At 47.9% G+C, this 20,554-nt stretch overlaps 9 protein-coding genes across 9 annotated transcripts; 6 read left to right on the top strand and 3 right to left on the bottom strand.

The window, feature by feature from the left end:
- The first annotated feature begins 293 nt into the window (after window positions 1–293).
- On the top strand, window positions 294–1,486 carry PICMEDRAFT_16266 (hypothetical protein). The gene has a single exon (XM_019161142.1). The coding sequence runs from the start codon at window positions 357–359 to the stop codon at window positions 1,329–1,331; it is 975 nt and encodes a 324-aa protein (XP_019017486.1). The 5' UTR covers window positions 294–356; the 3' UTR covers window positions 1,332–1,486.
- Window positions 1,487–1,805: 319 nt separating this feature from the next.
- PICMEDRAFT_33858 (hypothetical protein) lies at window positions 1,806–9,314 on the top strand (the record flags this gene model as incomplete). The annotated part of the gene is made up of 4 exons (XM_019162849.1): window positions 1,806–2,055; window positions 2,137–2,570; window positions 2,796–3,513; window positions 3,562–9,314. The coding sequence occupies 4 exons, from the start codon at window positions 1,806–1,808 to the stop codon at window positions 9,312–9,314; spliced, it is 7,155 nt and encodes a 2,384-aa protein (XP_019017485.1).
- A 45-nt stretch (window positions 9,315–9,359) lies between these two features.
- Window positions 9,360–9,872, bottom strand: PICMEDRAFT_72448 (hypothetical protein; the record flags this gene model as incomplete). The annotated part of the gene is made up of 1 exon (XM_019164201.1): window positions 9,360–9,872. One exon carries the CDS (start codon window positions 9,870–9,872, stop codon window positions 9,360–9,362), a length of 513 nt encoding a protein of 170 aa, XP_019017484.1.
- Window positions 9,873–10,140: 268 nt separating this feature from the next.
- On the top strand, window positions 10,141–11,217 carry PICMEDRAFT_72447 (hypothetical protein; the record flags this gene model as incomplete). The annotated part of the gene is made up of 1 exon (XM_019164200.1): window positions 10,141–11,217. One exon carries the CDS (start codon window positions 10,141–10,143, stop codon window positions 11,215–11,217), a length of 1,077 nt encoding a protein of 358 aa, XP_019017483.1.
- A 292-nt stretch (window positions 11,218–11,509) lies between these two features.
- On the top strand, window positions 11,510–12,232 carry PICMEDRAFT_18855 (hypothetical protein; the record flags this gene model as incomplete). The annotated part of the gene is made up of 1 exon (XM_019162091.1): window positions 11,510–12,232. A coding segment is annotated over one exon (723 nt), but the record flags the coding sequence as incomplete, so codon positions are not given.
- A 716-nt stretch (window positions 12,233–12,948) lies between these two features.
- Window positions 12,949–13,998, top strand: PICMEDRAFT_72445 (hypothetical protein; the record flags this gene model as incomplete). The annotated part of the gene is made up of 1 exon (XM_019164199.1): window positions 12,949–13,998. One exon carries the CDS (start codon window positions 12,949–12,951, stop codon window positions 13,996–13,998), a length of 1,050 nt encoding a protein of 349 aa, XP_019017481.1.
- A 148-nt stretch (window positions 13,999–14,146) lies between these two features.
- Window positions 14,147–16,690, bottom strand: PICMEDRAFT_33080 (hypothetical protein; the record flags this gene model as incomplete). The annotated part of the gene is made up of 1 exon (XM_019162796.1): window positions 14,147–16,690. One exon carries the CDS (start codon window positions 16,688–16,690, stop codon window positions 14,147–14,149), a length of 2,544 nt encoding a protein of 847 aa, XP_019017480.1.
- Window positions 16,691–17,437: 747 nt separating this feature from the next.
- PICMEDRAFT_128760 (hypothetical protein) lies at window positions 17,438–17,978 on the bottom strand. Its single transcript, XM_019159980.1, has one exon. The coding sequence runs from the start codon at window positions 17,800–17,802 to the stop codon at window positions 17,506–17,508; it is 297 nt and encodes a 98-aa protein (XP_019017479.1). The 5' UTR covers window positions 17,803–17,978; the 3' UTR covers window positions 17,438–17,505.
- Window positions 17,979–18,153: 175 nt separating this feature from the next.
- On the top strand, window positions 18,154–20,250 carry PICMEDRAFT_58694 (hypothetical protein; the record flags this gene model as incomplete). Its single annotated transcript, XM_019163314.1, has 1 exon — window positions 18,154–20,250. One exon carries the CDS (start codon window positions 18,154–18,156, stop codon window positions 20,248–20,250), a length of 2,097 nt encoding a protein of 698 aa, XP_019017478.1.
- Between the last annotated feature and the right edge of the window lie 304 nt (window positions 20,251–20,554).

Here is a 20,554-nt window from a genome sequence, read left to right as displayed (position 1 = left end):
AAAAGACGTCTTTTTTCCCTCGCTCTCCGGACGTCTGTGGTGCCGGCGAGACCGGACAGACGGCCGGGGAAAGGCCAGGAACCGCCCACAGGGCCCCGAGGCGAGGATTTCGCCTTTCCGGGGGGCTCCCGCCCTACAGCGGGCGGGCCAGAGCCGGGGAAGAGCCGTCCAGACGGGAGTCGGCTGTGATGTGCCAGCTGATGCTGTTCCTCTTGCATAAGAGAAACAATAGCCCCCCGCAGCGGCAGCACAACCAAAAGAACGATAGACTGTACTTGTAAAGACACACACAGGTCTATTAAGACACAAAATCACGCTTACACACTAACTCACACACACACACACACACACACATAATGTCATCCCAATTAGAACAGTTGAAGGCCGCAGGCACCGTGGTCGTTGCCGACACCGGTGACTTCGAGTCCATTGCCAGATTCACGCCTCAGGACGCCACCACCAACCCTTCGTTGATCTTGGCTGCCACGAAGCAGGCGCAGTACGCCAAATTGATCGACGTTGCCATCGACTACGCCAAGTCCAAGTCTAGCAAGCCGGAGGAACAGGCCTCGCTTGCGCTCGACAGATTGTTGGTGGAGTTCGGTAAGGAGATCTTGAAGATCGTTCCGGGCAGAGTGTCCACGGAGGTCGACGCCAGACTCTCGTTCAACACCGAGGCCACCATCAAGAAGGCGTTGGAGATCATCGAGCTCTACAAGTCGCAGGGCATCTCCAAGGACAGAGTCTTGATCAAGATCGCCTCCACCTGGGAAGGTATCCAGGCCGCCAAGGAATTGGAGGAGAAGCACGGCATCCACTGCAACTTGACGCTCTTGTTCACCTTTGTGCAGGCCGTTGCCTGTGCGGAGGCCAAGGTCACCTTGATTTCGCCCTTCGTGGGCAGAATCTTGGACTGGTACAAGGCCAAGACCGGCGAGTCCTACACCTCCGAGACCGACCCGGGTGTCTTGTCTGTCAGACAGATCTTCAACTACTACAAGAAGTACGGCTACGACACCATCGTTATGGGTGCCTCCTTCAGAAACACCGGCGAGATCGCCGCCCTGGCCGGCTGTGACTACTTGACCATCTCTCCTAAGTTGTTGGAGGAGCTCGCCAACTCCAAGGACTCCTTGCCTCAGGTCTTGGACGCCGCTAAGGCCAAGTCCTTGGACATCGAGAAGGTCTCCTACATTGACAACGAGCCGGAGTTCAGATTCCTCTTGAACGACGACGCAATGGGCACCGAGAAGTTGGCCGAAGGTATCAGAAAGTTTGCTGCCGACTGTGTCACCCTTTACGACGAGTTGTTGAAGAGGGTCTCGGCCTGATTCTGTCCCTTGTTGACATACTTTTTCTCTGCTCCTCTCCCCGATTCTTTTTTCTGTCGAATGAATTTTATGAACTAAGTAACAGCATCAAGTCTATGAATATATATCTATCTGTCTAATACACTCATAACGAACCAGTTTTCTCATCTCCCTCCCTGTCCTTCCGTCATGTCCTCCTCTTCCACCGGCCTTTCTTCCCGAGTAATGCAGCACCCCGAAGTGCCAAATCGCGGTGCGTCCCCAGCTGGGCGACTCGATGCTGGATTTGCATGCACTATCAGCAAATCTCATCCTCATGTAACTGAGGTATTAACGCAAACCCGTGCAGCCAGACCTAGGTTCTTTAAAATACCACAGAAACACACACATACAAACAAGCATATATAGATACACACGACTACCTTGACCAAAATAAACATGTCGCAATCCCAACAGCTCAACGCTATTGGGTTGCCAACAGGTACGTCCGTTGAGATGCAGAACTTCACCTTGGACCAGATTTTCCAGGAATTGAAGTCGAACGATGAGATCCGCCGTCTGAAGGCTGCCAAGAATTTGCGTGTCCACTTCATCTCCATCTCAAGAGATTCCACGTCTACAGAACAGATGACAGTCTACAACAACTACATTAACAAGAAGATCTTCGACCTCACAAACTCTTCCAAAACAAACGAACAATTGGGCGGCATAGACGCCATCAACTCGTTGATCGAGCTTCTCTCTCGTTCCTCAGAAGAGTCCCAGCTTTCTCAATTGGCATCTTCTAACAACCTAGCGGGTAATACATCATCGAATTCCGCTTCAGCGGACGAGAACTCAAACATGATCACCCGTTATGCCAATTACCTAAGGAGGTTACTATCCTCAAACGATATCAATGTTATGAGGGCAGCCACAGCAACAATTGGGAAACTCGCCATTCCCGGAGTTTCAACAACAGCAGACTTCGTCGAATTCGAAGTGAAAAGATCTTTAGAATGGTTGATCACAGAGAAAATAGAGGGTAAACGACACGCAGCCATTTTGATTATTTCTTCCTTGGCAGAAAACTCTCCAGCTTTGCTATACCAGTACGTAAAACAGATATTCAACAACATATGGATTGGGCTGAGAGACTCGAAATCAAGTATCAGAGAAGACTCCGCTGTGTGTTTGCGCCACTGCTTGGATATAGTATATGAAAGAGACAACGATTTGCGCAATTACTGGTTTTCAAAACTCTACAGTGAGGCTTTCAGTGTCTTCAAAGCCGCTGGATTTGAAGCTGTTGGATCAGATGGGAAAAATGGTTCAAGTAACAATGCTCATGGCCATGGACACAGCAGCAATAGCAATAACAACAACGTAAACAACAACAGCAACAACAACAACGCAAACAATGCTAACGGAATAAATGGTGCAGGAAATGCCACCAGCAGTAGTATGAACAATAGCTCCGGCGTATCAGCTGCCCAAAATTCACAGATTTTGAATAGTCCACCAGAATTCATACACGGCTCTCTATTATGTTTTCGAGAACTAGTTAACCAAGGCACTTCCGTTCTAGGATCGAAAATAGATGAAATCTATGAAACTATTATGAGAGTAAAAGACTATAAATCGGTAGATGTACGTCGGGAAGTTACTACCATTATTCCACAAATGGCTAGATACGATAAGATAAAATTTGTCGATAGATACATGCATCGTGTCTTATTGTACTATATTTCCCAGCTCAAAGTTGGCAAAGATAAGGTTATGATTCTTCTGAGTATTGGTGATATAGCAACTGAAGCCAAGAATAACATGGTGAACTATCTTAATGGTATTGTTCTGGAGAGTGTCCGGGATGGGCTATCCCAGAGCTCTATTAAAGTTCAGCGGGAATTGTCACCGGCTTGTTGCTATTGCCTCGCCAAATTAGTACTGGCTTTAGGGCCTCCAATGACAAAGTTCATCAATGCTTATCAAATTCTCAGATTGCTACTAAAATCTCCCATAAATGATAATGTTTTGAGTGTTCTCAAGATTTTCAGCAAACATTTACCTTCACTAGAGCCTATAATTAATGACAGATTGATCAATAATGTCAGTTGTTGTTTATCGGGTTACGAGTTTCGTCACCCTGGATCGCCAGACTTTGAAAGATTGTTTGACCCGGATCTAGCATATAACTACAGGTACGACATGTTATTAAAAGAGGGTGATGCGTTCAACCTGAATACAATCAAGAAGTTACCCCATTTAGCAGACATTCCTGCCTCCAAATACTTTGAGGATCCTGATGTGACAATAATATTGCAGGGTTTAAAGACCTTGAGGTGTTTTGCATTCAAAAATTATGATTTGACCGAGTTCGTTCAGTATGCGATAACCCACTACATCTCACATCAAAACCCAGAAATAAGATTACAAGCTTCCGTTACATGCGCAGAGCTCTATAGAAGAAGTAGTATTTGCTATGAAAGAAGTGCACATTCGCTGAAAAGTGTCGACTTTGTTCTTGAAAAATTACTCACTACATGCATAACTGACCCAGTGGCCGAAATAAGACTGGAAGTTATCAAAAGCTTGGACGATAAATTTGATCCCCACCTTTCCCAAGCCGAAAACGTTAAGCTACTATTCATGACTCTCAATGATGAGGATTTTGAGATCCGAAAGCAAAGCTACAGAGTAGTTGGACGTCTTACTTTCTTTAATCCAGCATTCATCGTTCCACCTTTGAGGAAAATTTTGATACAACTTATCACCAACTTAGAATATGGTAGTCATACTACGAGGATAAAAGAGGAATCAAATGTGCTTTTAGGAATTTTGATTTCCTCCACTGACGACCTCACTAAGTCCTATACTAAGCAAATAATGAACGCTTTGCTTCCTCAAGCGGCAGACATTTCACCAGTTGTTTCAGCATCTGCAATCACTACCATAGGCTGTCTAGCAGATGTAAGCTGTGAAGATATTATGCCATTTGTGCCTCAAATCATGCCAATATTGATTGATTCTTTTCAGGAACAAAATTCTGGAATTAAAAGAGATGCCTCACTCAAAACTTTGGGTCAGATTGCAGGTTCAGCGGGTTATGTCATACAACCATTATTGGATTACCCTCAGCTTTTGGGATTGTTGGTCAACATTCTTAGATCTGAGTCTTCAACCATAGTCAGAAGAGATACAATTAGACTACTAGGTATTTTGGGTGCACTAGATCCTTACAAGCATAGGGAAGTCGAAAGAAAGGGACATGACGCTGAAACTGTTGCGAGACAAAATGCACCTCCTATAGATATGGAACTTTTAATGAAGGGCAAGTCTCCAACTAATGATGATTACTTCCCTACAGTGGTTATCAGAACATTGATCAAAATTTTGAAAGATAACTCTTTAGCTGCTCAACACTTAGCCGTTACCCAAACTATCATGAACATTTTCAGTGGCCTAGGAATGAAATGTGTTCCATTTTTGGATCAAGTCATTCCAGCTTTTGAGATAGTGATGCACAACTGTCCCATATCGATGTTAAACACGTACTTCCAGCAAATATGTGATTTGATTGATATTGTCAAACTAAACATTCGCTCTTATTTACCCCAAATATTCAAATTGATTCAAGAATTCTTCCCTAATGTCAAATTACAATCAAAAGTGATTTGTGTCATTGAAAGAGTCTCTAAAGCTTTGGAGGATGAATTCAAGTTGTACATGTTAGATTTGATTAACATATTCTTAAATGTGTTAGAAAAAGATTTATCTCCCGGAAACATGTCTACATTAAGAGTTTTGAAAGCTTTCGTGATATTTGGAAGCAACTCAGAGCCTTATATATACATGATAATTCCATCTTTGATCAAATTATTTGAGTATGCTTCAGTGAATGTGAGAAAGGCTGCAATCGAGTGTGTTGGCAGACTTTCTCGTACTATCCCACTCAATGACTACGCATCAGAAATTATACAACCGTTATTGAGGCTATTGAGTACATATGGTGGAACAGGTTTGCGTACAGTTGCGATGACTACAATCTGTTCATTGCTATTACAAATGGGCTCTGATTTCAAAGTTTTCATTCCGGTTGTTTCATCTGTCTTGATCAAAAGCAAGTTACAATTTCCATTGTATGACCAGTTTGTGGACAGGTTAAATAAAGGAAGACAGTTACCCTCAGGTGTTGTTCTTTATCCGGACTTAGAAACTACAACATCTGATAATATCCAAGCCGAACAACCTCAAAAGAAATTGTCTGTGAATCCCCAAACGCTACGCTTAGTATGGGATTGCAGCTCGAAAAGGACAAGAGAAGACTGGCAAGAATGGATGAGAAAGTTGAGCATTGCCTTATTGAAAGAGTCGCCATCTCAAGCACTCCGTGCATGTAGTACATTGGCATCTGTTTATCCACAACTAGCCAAGGATCTTTTCAACTGTGCTTTTGCAAGTTGTTGGAATGAGTTACACATTCAGTACCAGGGAGAGCTTGCGCAAGCACTATGCATTGCTCTTTCATCTGTAAACAGTTCTCCCGAGATTCATCAAGCCTTGTTAAATTTGACTGAATTTCTGGAGCATGATGAAAAATCCCTACCAATTAGGATACAAACATTGGGTCAATATGCCCAAAGAAGTCACGCATACGCCAAAGCTCTACATTACAAGGAACTTGAGTTTATCCAAGAGCCATCAATTCCAACTATTGAGTCTTTAATTAGTATCAATAATCAACTTCAGCAATCTGACGCCGCCATTGGTATTTTGAAGTATGCTCAGGAGCATCATGGGTTACAGTTGAAGGAAACTTGGTATGAAAAGTTGCAACGGTGGGATGACGCATTGCATGCATATAATGAAAGAGAAAAAGAGGAACCTAATTCAACGGAGATTACAATGGGTAAAATGCGTTGTTTACATGCACTTGGTGAATGGGAGACGTTAAGTATGTTAGCAAGAGAAAAGTGGGATACTAGTAGCGCTGATATTAAACGTTCTATTGCACCACTTGCTGCTGCCGCCGCTTGGGGATTAAGACAGTGGGAACGAATGGATACATATATTGCTGTCATGAAGAAAGATTCTCCGGACAAGGCTTTCTTCAATGCAATTTTATCATTACACAACAACAATTTTGATGAAGCTTCGTTGCAGATCAACAAGGCTCGTGATTTGCTTGCGACAGAGGTAACTGCATTAGTGAGTGAATCTTATAACCGTGCATATGGTGTCGTTGTCCGTGTTCAAATGTTAGCAGAGTTGGAAGAAATCATCAAATATAAATGCTTGCCTCAAGGAAGTGACAAGCGTATCCATATCATTGACACCTGGAACAAGAGATTATTGGGTTGCCAAAAGAATGTTGATATCTGGCAAAGAATGTTGAAGGCTCGGGCATTGGTAGTCAAGCCAAAGCAAGATATGGAAATCTGGATCAAATTTGCCAACTTATGTCGTAAAAGTGGAAGATTGAGATTAGCTGAAAAGTCATTGAACTCATTATTAGATGAAGGCTCTGCTGGTAAGCCTGGGAACAAGGCATCACCACATGTTGTTTACGCACAGTTGAAGTATATGTGGTCCAGAGGCCAAAAGGCCGAAGCATTGAACCATTTAGTGGACTTTACCTCGAAACTTTCACGTGATCTTGGCCTTAATGAAAATGAAGCAATCACTCAACCCTTACCAACCAATATTCCTGGCATCACTGACGATATTGAAAAGTTTACCAAGTTGTTAGCAAGATGTTACTTGAAACAGGGTGAATGGAAAATAGCAATGGATGATACATGGATAGAGAAGGAAGCGCCAAGTATTTTGGGTTCATTTTTGTTGGCCACTCATTTCGATCCTAAATGGTACAAGGCATGGCATAACTGGGCTTTAGCTAATTTTGAGGTCATATCACCACAATCAAAGCATCGTCAAAACTACATAGTTAATGGCAATAGCAATGCTAGTGGCAATGGGATTTCAGAAAACAACGGAGGTGACAACAAGATGGATGTTCAGCATCATAATATTAATATGAATATGATTTTGAGATACGTTGTCCCAGCTGTGAAAGGTTTTTTTCATTCGATTGCGTTATCTTTTTCCAATCCTCTTCAGGATACTCTTAGGTTGCTAACTCTATGGCTTGACTTCGGTGGGGTTGAAGAGGTTGCTACTGCAATGCAAGAAGGTCTCCAGATGGTTAAGGTGGACACATGGTTAGATGTCATTCCACAGCTAATTTCACATATTCATCAACCAGATCCTGTTGTGAGCCACTCTTTGTTGGGTCTTTTATCAGACCTAGGCCGTGCACACCCTCAAGCGTTGGTTTATCCTTTGACTGTTGCCATAAAGTCCGAGAGTGTATCAAGACAGAAGGCAGCATTAACAATTATTGATAAAATGAGGGCCCATTCCTCGATCTTAGTTGACCAAGCCGATATGGTGAGTAACGAGTTAATTAGAGTTTCTGTTTTATGGCATGAGATGTGGTATGAAGCTCTAGAAGATGCATCTCGAGCCTACTTCAATGAGCATGACGTTGAAAAGATGTTTTCGATTTTGGATCCTTTGAATGAACTGATTCAAAAGGGACCGCAAACCATACGTGAAATTTCATTTACAAATGCGTTCGGTAAAGATTTGAGTGATGCCCATGGCTGGTTACACCAGTTCAAGCGTACCAAAGATGTTACATACATCACACAAGCTTGGGATCTTTACTATACTATTTTCAGGAGGATATCCAAGCAGCTACCTTTATTGCAAAATTTGGACTTGCAACATGTGTCACCTAAACTTTTGAATGCTCATGATTTAGAGTTGGCTATTCCTGGTACATATGAAGCCGGCAAGGAGGTTATTCGAATTATGAAGTTTGATCCTATTTTCATTGTGATTACTTCAAAACAAAGGCCACGTAAGCTTCACATCCACGGTAGTGATGGTAAGACGTACACTTTTGTGCTTAAGGCGCATGAGGATATCAGGCAAGATAGTTTGGTTATGCAGTTATTTGGCTTGGTGAACACACTTTTGGCAAATGATCCTGAATGTTTCAAGAGACACGTTGATATACAGAAATATGCCGCCATACCTCTTTCGCCATCCTCCGGATTGTTAGGATGGGTTCCGAATTCGGACACATTTCATGTGTTGATCAAGGAATATAGAGACCCGAGAAAAATCTATTTGGACGTGGAGCATCGGGTGATGTTACAGATGTCGCCTGATTACGATAATTTGACGTTGTTGGAGAAAGTGGAGGTTTTCACGTATGCGCTAGACATAACACGAGGACAGGATCTGTACAAGGTTTTGTGGTTCAAGTCGAAATCATCCGAGTCGTGGTTGGACAGACGTACCACCTACACGAGGTCTTTGGCCGTCATGTCGATGGTCGGGTACATCTTAGGGCTAGGAGACAGACACCCGTCGAACTTGATGATGGACCGGATCACCGGGAAAGTCGTGCACATTGATTTCGGTGACTGTTTTGAGGCTGCCATCATGCGTGACAAGTATCCCGAGAAGGTACCTTTCAGACTTACCCGTATGCTCAGCTATGCGATGGAGGTGAGTGGGATCGAGGGTTCGTTCCGGATTACGAGCGAGAACGTAATGAAAGTGCTCCGTGACAACAAGGATTCGTTGATGGCTATTTTGGAAGCGTTTGCGTACGACCCGTTGATCAACTGGGGGTTTGACTTCCCGATCCAGCGGGTGATTGAGCAGGCCGGGCTCCCGATCAAGTTGCAGGAGGGGAACTACGTCGAGCTTTTGCGGAACGGGCAGATCACCGAGGAGGAGGCGGCGGTGATGGCGATGCGATACAAGGCCGGCGTGAGGGACGCCCGTGCGGCGTGTGTGTTGAAGCGGATCAACGACAAGTTGACCGGTAACGACTTTAAGCGGTTCAAGGGCTTAGACGTGCCGACGCAGGTGGACAAGCTCATCCAGCAGGCCACAAGCGTGGAGAACCTCTGCCAGCACTACATCGGCTGGTGTGCGTTCTGGTGAGATGTTAACGGTCGTATATATATAGAGGTAACGCTATAGAGCAGATTATAAGCCTACAAGCAAGCTGTCGTAGAAACAGCTCCATTTGAGGATGGTGGGGTGCAGCGCCGGGTCGGCGATGTGCAACTCCGAATCGAAGTGTTCCGAGCTCAACACCTTGTCGATGCGGAGCTCCGCCAGGGCGGCATCTCTGGTCTGGACGCTGATCTGGCCGTTTGAAGCTCTCCAGACGGTCTCTGCGACGAGCTGTCCGACAAGGCCGCCGAGCTGGGCGCCCAGCGGGTACCCTGCGTCGAAGCCTGTCTGCAGGCCGAGCTCGCCACCTTTGGTGAGGCCGTCTAAGTAGCCTCTGTTTTCGTGGCGGCGTTTCAGAGCTGCCACGTCACGGGAGACCTCTTCTGTGGCCTCCAAGGACGGATCTGGTGACGAAGACCCCCATACGTCGGAGTCGGAGTCGTCGCCAGGGGCAAAGCTGGTGCCTGGCGCCGCCGCTGCCGCCGCCACCTCCGTGCCTCCGGTCTTCTTGCACACACACGTGTCTGGCGAACAGCTGGGCATGCCTGGTACTCTGCTGCTAGTCTTGATCTGCCTCTGCTTGTGCCCGTGTGCCGACCTGCTCCGCTGTGGCCGTCGGGCCGTCAGTTAGTCAGTGGCCCGTCGCCCTTTTCTCGCTGTCGCATTTTTTGCGTGCGGGCTGAGCAGTAGAAAAGGCACTGGGGATGAAGCAGCAGGGCAGAGGAGACAAGAGGAGAGGAAGAGGAGTGCAGAGAAGGTGCTGGAGGGCGTTGATACCAGACAAGAGCAGTCAGAACCGCCAGACGCAAGCATGTCACACCAGGATATTGTGACGCAGGTGAACCCGGGCGAAAACGGGTTCACGCATGCGCAGGACGAGATTATGGACGACTACAACACGGAGATCAAGATGAACATGCGGGGCCACATGTTCACGATCACGCGGGACGACTTGATGGCGTTGCCCGAGTCGATCCTCCTCTGCTTGTTCCCGAACGGGATCTTTGTCGGGATGGACGGGAACGTGATCACGAACTTGACGGAGGACGACATTGTGTACGTGAACTTTGCGCCCGAGTGCTTCCAGTACATCTGCCGAATATTCGACACGGCGGTGAGGGACCTGCACGTGCTGAGCCAGCTGCAGCAGCAGCAGTACTACGACATCAACGACCCGAACATCCTCAACGACAGACCCTCGATCATCGTCTTGCGGGAGGACCTCGACTACTACTGCATCCCGCCCGTGAAGAACCTCGGCGTCGAGCAGATGCGCCACATCAAGTACGTGGTCGGGCACAAGCTCCTCGAGCACCAGAAGATCTTCGAGGGCCTTGGGTTCGTCGCCGGCAAGCAGCTGCGTCCGGCCGAGCAGCACTTGATGGACATGCTCTGCAGCTCCGGCTTCGCCCACGACGGCGAGTGGGGCCACCGCTCGCTCGAGCCGGGCAAAACCGTGATCTTCTCCTTGACGCTGGCACGTCTCAACAACGGCACCACGGGCACCGCCGCCACCTCCGCCTCGGGCACCCCCTCCGACTCCCCCCAGCTCGCCCCGACCTCCTCCAACGCCTCGCTTCTCAGCGAGAAGGACGCCGACCGCGGCCGCAACAAGGACAAGCGCAAGTCCCGCCTCAGCACCTTGGCCCACTCCATCTCCCGGGCCGGCTCCAAGGTCAGGCAGAAGGCCAACCCGAACAACACCAAGCTCCTTCTCTTCTGGCGCAAGCCCGCCCGCAAGTGCTGGTGGACCGACAACATCGTCACCGTCGACATCGGCGACCTCGGTCTCCATGACTCCGACGGCAACCCCATGCGCCACACCCGCATCAAGGTCCACATCCGCCGTGTCTGGACTCTCGAGCTCTCCATCATCGGCCTGCAGTAACCTCCCTCTCTACTTATCCTTGTGTATCTGTCTAACCCGTCCAGTACCACCCTGCGGAACCGCTTTCCGACGCTACACCCGCACCCGTCGGCCAGCTGCCGCTTTCGGCCGCTCTGGGCGATAAGGCGAAGGTAGAAAAGGCAGGGGGCCGGCTCTATCAGGCTGTTCGGAGGAGGAGAGGGGGAGACGGTAGGGCAAGGGCAGGGCAAGGACCAGGCAAGAACCAGACAAGAACCAGGCAAGAACCAGGCAAGGACAAGACACAGAAACAAGCATGACGCTGCAGCAGACGTCGTACGTGATCGGATGGGTGTACGTTGTCGGATGGGGGGTGGCCAACTACCCGACGGTGATCAGCAATGCGCAGCTGCGGTCGGTGCAGGGCATCTCGATCGACTACATGTACTTCAACATGATGGGGTTCATTCTTTACACGTTGTACACGGGGATGATGTGGGGCTCGCCGGTGGTGAAGCGGGAGTTCTACGAGGAGAACGGCGAGTGGCCGTTGATCCGGCTCAACGACTTGGTGTTCGGGCTGCACAACCTCTTCACGAACTCGCTGGTACTCTCGCAGGCGTACTGCTGGGGGTTCCGGCGCAACGACAACCAGCGGCTCAGCAGCACGGCGAAGGTGATCCTCGCCGGCGTGGCGGCGTACGTCGTGGGCGCCTCCGCGTACATCTACCGCACGCAGGGGCTCGAGCCCGTCGCCGGGTGCTTCAACTGGATGCACCTCTTTACGTCGCTCGGGCTCGTCAAGATCGGCATGAGCGTGTGCAAGAACATCCCGCAGATCCTCTACAACTACCACCGCAAGTCCACCCACGGCTGGCCCATCCTCATGATCTGGCTCGACTTCGGCGGCGCCTTCCTCTCCTTCGTCCAGCTCCTGCTCGACGCCTGGCTTGTCGACGACCTCTGGGCCATCTTCGATAACAAGCCCAAGCTCTTCCTCGCCATCCAGGTCTTCATCGCAGACTTCATCTTTTTTTTCCAGCACTACTACCTCTACTACGACGCTGACGTCTCCCAGTACGGGCCCTTCAAGGCCGACCGCCTCTCCGGCTACGCGTCCATCGTCGAGGTCGACGAGGACTTTGTCATCCAGCACGCCCACGACCACGACCACCCGCTCAACGTTGAGTGCCACACCAGCCCGACAAACAAGGACGAGATGCTCAGACTCCTCCCATAGCCCCACTCCACTTGCTGCGTCCGTCGTCTCGTCTCTATCTGCATTTATCTAATCTAACTTATTCTCTCTGTATCGTCCGACGGCACCGCTGTGCCAGTTCGGGGCCTCTCTTGCACCACTCCCCTTGACTGTTCCTCAAGACAGAACACCAAATTGCCTAAAACGGCAATAGACCATTTTCATGGAGTCACGTGGCACCGCGCTATTCCGCAGAATTGCCGTTTTCGGCCAAGCTCTCTCTTTCTTGGTCCTCCTACTGCCCTCTCCGTCTCTCTCCACCGTCTGGCCAGCTTCACGGTGATGATGACGGCTGGAAACACGGGCCCTGGGGCGCCAACGGGCGCAGACGCCGTTGGGGAAGTGCTGAACTGTGGAGTCTGACCGTAGTCCGTTTCCGTCAGAGAGTTACGACAGCAGAGTGGACAAATTCCGTGACCCCTAGCCCAACCCCTCCTACCACGACGTCCAGACCCGGCCAGATGTACTCGCTAACCGCCAAACGCTTTCTGCACACCTCTGCCAAGAACAGCATCATGTCTTACAAGCTAAACACCGCAGCTACCGTCACCGACAATGGGATCCTTTCTGCCGTGGGAAACACCCCGCTGATCAAGCTCAAAAGACTCTCGGAGCTCACCGAGAGAAACATCTACGGCAAGGCCGAGTGGATGAACCCCGGCGGGTCCGTGAAGGACCGGGCTGCCCTCTTCTTCATCGAAATGGCCGAAAAGAGAGGCCTCATCAAGACGGGCGGCACCATCGTCGAGGGCACGGCGGGTAACACCGGTATCGGGCTCGCACACATCTGCCGGGCCAAGGGCTACAAGTGCGTCATCTACATGCCAAACACCCAGAGTCCCTCCAAGATGGAGACGTTGCGTTTGCTTGGCGCAGAGGTCCACCCGGTGCCCGTCGTCCCGTTTGACAACCCGGAGAACTTCAACCACCAGGCCAGAAGACATGCAGAGAGCCTGGACAACGCGTACTGGACCAACCAGTTCGACAACCTCGACAACAGACAGGCCCACATCGAGTCCACCGGCCCGGAGATCTGGTCCCAGTTGAACGGCAAGGTCGACGCCTTCACTTGCTCCTCCGGCTCGGGAGGCACTTGGTCCGGTGTCACCAGATACCTGAAAACAGTCAACCCGAGCGTCAAGTCGTACATCACTGAACCTCCGGGATCTTGCCTATACTCGTACGTCAAGACAAAGGGTAAGAGCTTGGAAAAAGAAGGCGGCTCCTTCACCGAAGGTATTGGCCAGGGCCGTGTCACTAACAACGTTGCCCAGGACATCGCACTCGCAGACGATGCCTTCTTGATCCCAGACTCGGAAACTATCGTCATGTTGTACCGTTTGATCGACGAAGAAGGAATCTTCGTCGGAGGTACTGCTGCCTTGAACGTCATCGGTGCAGTCAAGGCTGCCGAATTGGCACCTAAGGGCTCCAACATCGTTACCATCCTTGCAGACTCCGCCCACAAGTACACAAACAAAATCTTCTCTAAGAAGTTCCTAAAGGAAAAGAATTTGTACGACACTATCCCAGAGCACTTGAAGAAGTATGCCAGCTTGGAGTAAAACAATCAACTATTATAAACTGTTATAAACCTATGTATAGTTCTATGAAGGACAAAACAATTATGATGAGCTCATGAATAATCGCTATCCTTGTATGCAAGTAAAAGTGGCAAAGAAAAAAAGATGCCAAAGAAAACAACTCTATAAATCACTGTAATGTAAACCCTTCACTCTCGCCAATTGCCATGTCCAACTTCCGCCTCAAGGTGTCGAAAGAGTGGTACTCCCACAAGCAGATTTCGTTGAAACAGGTATGCGAAATAGGTAATCGTTGACTAAAACCTCCGTCGTCCTCGATCAATTTGGTGACCTTAAAATTTAGCGTCGCCAGTCCTGTAGCTGGAATTCGATCAGAGCCTGTTACAAACCTCATTAAACTGCGCTGTTTGGCAAGACATAGCCCGTGAAAATATTCCCAAAACCAAATGACAATGATATCATCATTCGAACAATTGTTGAATTTAGAAACGCTCTTCAACAACTCAATATCAAACTTTGTTTGCTCGCCCATATTGTCATCTCCCGTAGCTAACTTCTGTATCTCTGAGGGAGTAAATAGTGAAAGAGCATTAGTACCCATGACATGCCTGAAACCGATGGAAAACTGGGTGAACTGTTCTTCTACTACCTGGTCTAATAAAAAGCGACTGTACTTGGTGATGTAGTCCACCTTATTCGAGTCGACAACAGCTATAGAGCCTCCGTTAGGAACAAGCTCATGCTTTTGGATATTACCATAAATGTCAGTCACTGAAACTTCAAAGTTCAAATCCAACTGTTCCACATTTTTCATTTTCGTTAGCATTCTCAAGTTTTTCGCAAGAGAAGGCTCCAACTCATACAAGTCTTCCAAAGTTGTGTGGTGTCCTAACAATTTGTTGTATAGCACTTTGGGGAATCGAATATCCAAAATAATGGAGTTGTAAATGGCCATGCCAACGACGACACCCAAAAGGTAGAACAACTCATTGTTATACGCCCCATCATTCGATACTGCAAAATAAGCCATTCCTGATTCGTTGTTGTAAGTGATTAACCCTCTATCTGCATCGAAAAGTTCTTTAGTCAACAACAAAAACCATTCCTTCTTCAAACCTCCAGCATCTATACCAGGCTCATCTATGAATTCCACTTTAAGAAGTTTCCGGACATCATTCGGATGCTGCTGGATTTGACGCAACGAGTCGTTTGTTATATTGTTTCTCCTCACACTAATCTTGAAGAAAATATCACTACTTTTGTGCTCAATTACTGATGATAGAAAGGCCTGTTCAGCCTTTTGGCCCATCACACGTTTAGCATCATGCTTGAGGATGGATATTTTGGATCCTAATGAAATTAGAAATGGATATAAGCAAAAGGTAAATTGCGACCTTTTGTAAACTCCGTTGAGAACAGTGATCCCCAGGTATGCTTTGTATTTCTCCATCAATAAATAATCTCCAGTAAGGGATTCCGGATTCAAACCTATATTTTTCTCATGCTCCATGAATGAGTTGTTGAATTGCCAAATATCATAATCCTGTCGAACATTTATATAGTCCACCAAGTTATTGTAAAAGCATGAATCGTCGATCCTGCTGTGCTTTCTATTTGATTGGAATAAACATGACATGAGGTGACATGCGGTCCTAAGGTGCCAGCACTCCGAATAAAAGTTGATGGTTATTTTCATACTATTTTCGGCCTTTGCATCGTTGCTGGGGAAAACACCCATGGCATTCAGCAAGCTATCGTTGTTGTTATCATTCAAGTGCTGCAAAATCTGTAAATCTAACTTATTTTTAAAATTAACATCATCCTCCGTCTCTGACAATTGTAGGTTTTTACCAAGTTTATCGTATAGCACATGTGTGTAGAGTCTATTGATATGGAATGTGATGTATAAATTGAAAAAGTCCACCTTGTGGGTGAACTCGCTTGCCGACAACCTCGACCACCAGTGAATCAATGCTTTCATTGCAGACTTGTCCACAGAAGTTAGCAAGCCAATCACTCTTTTCGTTAAATCATAGCAGATATCGCTGAAATGCACAGAAAGTGAGTTTCTGCCAATCAATGACTCGTACAAAAGGGGTATTTCCAGTATGATAAGAAGCCAGTTGAGTTGGGTATAGTCCATGTCCATTGGTGGGTACTTTAAAAGATATAAAGAGTGAGAGAGAAGCTTGAAAACAGGTCTCTTTGTTGGTAGCTTCATCAGGAGAGAGTAGAACTTTTTTATTTCCACGTAATTCAAGTTTGGAGAATGGTGACTGATCGACTTTCGGGGATCCAAAACAAAGCATCTGTTCAAGTTCTCCATGTTACTGAAGGAGTTCCCAATCAATGCATCGACGTTGACAAAGAGCTTGTGGACTGAGTTGGCGTCCGAGGCGTTCAAATGGAGGGCTCTGATGTGTGCTTCGTCCAGTCTGATAGCGTCTTTCAACGAGGCAAGCGAGGCTAACGGGATGGAGGCGTCGGGGGCTTGTGGGTATGGGGAATGGACTGACGGAGAGGCCAGCAAAGAGGTGTCGTCGCACTTCAGCGAGGAGGCATCAAGGGAGAAGTAGGTTTTGCAGGTGAGACACTTTATGCGACTCACGTGGGCTGGATAAGTCAATATCGTACCACAGCATCTGCAGTGGTTGAAAACAGCGGACCCTGCGGAGGACCTGCACGGAGTGGACTGTTTCGATGATGAGCCCATGGCAGAGTTGGCAACGCCGGAATCAATCTTCAAGTTTTCTGGGTTCTTCATTTTCCGGCTCCCACGGCCTTCACCCGAGTTCTTTCTGGAATGGTCTGGCGGCGAAGACAACGACGCCGGCGATGACTCGGAGAGCGACTTTCTGTTTAGTATTCTGGACGTCCACTTCATGTACTTTGGGTTCGAGGGTCTCCGCGTACTACTACCGACAGCAGTGTCCAGGCCGTTGCTGGTGCTGCTGCTATTTCTGGCCTTAAGCGGCTCGTGTGAGAGTATAGTTGGCATGGTGCAGCTCGCCAGATGTCACCCACGAGCATCAAGAGACCGGATGCTGCGCAAAAATAGCCTGCTATGGGATGTTTCAGCAACAGAGAACAAGCCTGCAAGGCGAAAGCACCCGCAAAGGAGGCCGGACAGGCTCGGACCAAGCCTTCGGTCTCTTTTGACACACCCGATGTGCCTACCGCCTCTCCTATCTCTGCCTCACCTTTCCTGCCTGCTACTATATATAACCGATATCATAGGGCACGTGACCAGCAAGTGGGTCTGTGTGCTAGTCCGAAGAAGCCGATCGTCTCCGGAACCCTGAATCGTCCACCAGGAAGTAACTGCCCTAGCGGAAAAACAGGATGCGCCTAGAATGGGCATCTTCAACATATGATCCATTCACCAACAAGAAGAACACCAGTAATGGTGTCAGAAAAGACTCAGAAAAGGAGGCAATGTTCAAGGAGGGCAAAAGAAGAAGAAGCTTTGCACAAGATGAGCCGCCTCGGAGAGCAAACAAAAGGCTTTCGCTGACGTAAGCACAGTATTCAGCCGGCATGTTTGTAATTGCCCGTATTTTGCTCTGGCAGACACGCGCTCTGGCAGAGCGCGTCTGGTTTGCCCCTCCCTTCCCCCTTTTGGAGACTTGCTATCGCTTCCGGAAGTGCCTTTTCGACCCGTTCCGACCCTTTTCGGTCCTCTGCGCACGACGCGTCAGCAGGAGCAGCAGACAATGGCTGAAACAGGGTTATCGCAGCAGCCCATGGCGATAGCAAACTAGACATGCTCCTGGCGAGAGTGCTTCTCTGCATGCACGTCTCTGTGTCGTACACTTTCCTATCCATCCACTCTTCTTTCTGCAATCCTCTTCCGTGGTCTGGCGCAGGTTTCTGTAGATGCCAGCTGAATCCGTTTGTTCCGTCTGAAGCCACCGCAAGACAAAGCCTAGTGCAGCAGCAACACCTCTACTACTCTGAACGTCCCGAACCACTCCTGCTATCGTCACCAAAATTTCCACCACTCTCTCCGGCCGCAAAAGAAGTCCCACGCACAAACACCAAGCGCTTAGGAGCTTTATCCGTCTACTACACACTTGTCACGATCTACATATAGATATATATATATATGGTTCGCTAGGGAAAACAGGTTGATCACAGAGAAAAAGACTCCCGAACACATTCCGAACGCCTTCCTCGATGATTCACAACATCGACCAGCACTCTGTGCCGCTCTCGGCCGCCTCGGCAGACTACTTTGAACACTCACAGAAGGAGAGGGATTATGGCCTTCTGCCTGCTGCGAGTCTGGCCAGTCCCTCCAAGAAGTCGCAGCTGAAAACCCCTCCCCATTCCACCAGACGTATATCCGGCCTCACCGCAATTAACAGAGGAGCAGATGGTGGCTACCCTCCCTCCAGCACAAGATACATGTCGTCAAAGGCAGTACGGACAGCCAAGAGCGATGAGGAGAACCCAGACATGGCCAACATCTCCATGCTTTCCTCCGGAAGCGATTTTGCAGATGCATACCATACCAACGCAAATCACCGTAGTCTCGTTAGTGGACTTGACCATCATCACCACGGGAATGGGAGCCTCAACATTGAACAACACGGCCTTCTGTCCCCAGAGTTCTCCTCTCCAAACCTATACGAGCATGTGTCTTCCCAGAACAGCAACATTTTTCACGCTGCTGATGTGAACATCAGGGTCATCAGCGACAGTCCGATACTGGAAAATACTAGCGACAAGGAGAACGTGCCCGGAAGGTCGGATGAGCCACTCGAAGCTCCCAAATTTACCAAGAAGAGGTCCAACAACGGTTCCAACAACGGGAACTCGAGCAACAAGAAGTCAAGAATCTCCAAAACCCCCGAAGATTTTGTGTTGCCCCAACCACATGAAATGCCAGAAATTATATTTGAGTCAAGCGCAAAACCTCCATATTCTTACGCGTCTTTGATCGGTATGGCACTGTTAAGATCTCCGGAAAGGAGACTTACTTTGGCAGAGATCTACCAGTGGATCTCCGACAACTTCAAGTACTACAAGAAGGGTGAAGTCGGATGGCAGAACTCAATCAGACACAACCTCTCGCTCAACAAAGCGTTTGAAAAGACTGAGAAATCAAAGGAGAAGAAGGGACATTTCTGGCAGATTGTCTCTGGATACGAGCATATATATTGCAATATTAAGGAGTCCAAGAGAAGCGGCGCAACTACCTCGGCGGCGGCAACAGCAGCAACGAAACCGGCAAATGCAACTGCTCAAGATCCTCCCACGACCCCAAAATCAGCCGAAAGGGATGACAGGAAAGTTACCACCCACGCTCATCACAACTTCAATAACACGGAAACTCCGAAGTTCAGCGAGCTTCGACATGGATATGGACACGGGCTTGAGCAGGGCCATGGTCAGGCACAGGGTGAGATACAGGGTCAGGCGTTGGGCCAAATACCCAACAGCAATATCAACTATACTCACAACAAGGCATTGAGCTATGCCCAATCCCGAGGCCATAGCAGAAACCCAAGTAACAATCTTGGATCGATTCCCGAACTGAATGTCCACTACTCGTCGTTCAACCCCTCACTCAACGCTTCACCTATAAATATGCACTACGATATGTCTCCCGACATAGGCATCACCCTTGACTCTACAAGCTTGGACTTCACCTCATCATTTAGCTGCCGCTCGAACTTTGAACTTTCACCAATCAGACCCGTGGATTCAGGCCCGATCTTGGTCCCAATAACGCCAAATAAGTCCAACCAGAATATACAACTACCGTCGATCACGAAGCAGCTACAAACCTTACAACCGCTTATACCTCAATCACAACCGCAACTGCACTCGCAACCACTTCCGTCACAGCCCCACTCCTCTCAGGTACAAAACAAGTTGTTTACAGAGTTACAGAATCAGCCACCAACAAACTCGCTGATACCCGCTAAATTCAAAACTCCGCTGAAATTGACCAGCACGCCGCTGCCAAACAGCAATTCGTCGGTTGCCCGAAAATTGTGGGCGTCGCCTTCTTACCTCGATGACTTTTACAGCTCACCAGGTTTTTTTAATAAGGATAACTCATCTGTTTTCAACTTTAGTAAACAACAAGTACAACCAACGCACTTCTCCTTACCGAGTAACGTATATGGTTCACCACTCTCATCGAGCAAGCGAAGATTAATCAACAAGGCTAATTCAAATATCACGAATGGATATTCCACGAACGAAATTTTTGGCATAGATATCTGTACAATTCATTCCAACGACGACGAAACTGATAGCTGACTTCTTTGAGGGTCTCCGATAAACAAATGTAACCCTTTTTTGATTTTTGTTCTTTACTTTACCTTTTATTTCACTTCTTTTCTGAGCCTCAATGCTCAGACACATGCAGGGATCAAATAGCACTATTGGCCAATTACTCCGATATTTGATACATTTGGGTTTACGATCAAGAGTATAATAATTTCACATCTTTTTTTTCACTTTTTGGGTGTTTTACATATCTTTTTTCACCATCTCCTTTTGTAGCTTTAATATAATCTTTCCATACATTTATAATTACAGAAAATCTAATATATCGCTATTA

The sequence above is a fragment of the Pichia membranifaciens genome, assembly GCF_001661235.1.
Source record: "Pichia membranifaciens NRRL Y-2026 unplaced genomic scaffold PICMEscaffold_3, whole genome shotgun sequence".
Taxonomy (NCBI): Eukaryota; Fungi; Ascomycota; class Pichiomycetes; order Pichiales; family Pichiaceae; genus Pichia; species Pichia membranifaciens.
Note: the sequence above shows the minus strand (reverse complement) of the source record. Positions and strands in the feature narration are given on the sequence as shown.

Excerpts from the sequence above, each read along its gene's own strand:
- PICMEDRAFT_16266 (XM_019161142.1), top strand. The coding sequence starts at position 357 with ATGTCATCCCAATTAGAACAGTTGAAGGCCGCAGGCACCGTGGTCGTT.
- PICMEDRAFT_128760 (XM_019159980.1), bottom strand. The coding sequence starts at position 17,802 with ATGGATAGGAAAGTGTACGACACAGAGACGTGCATGCAGAGAAGCACT.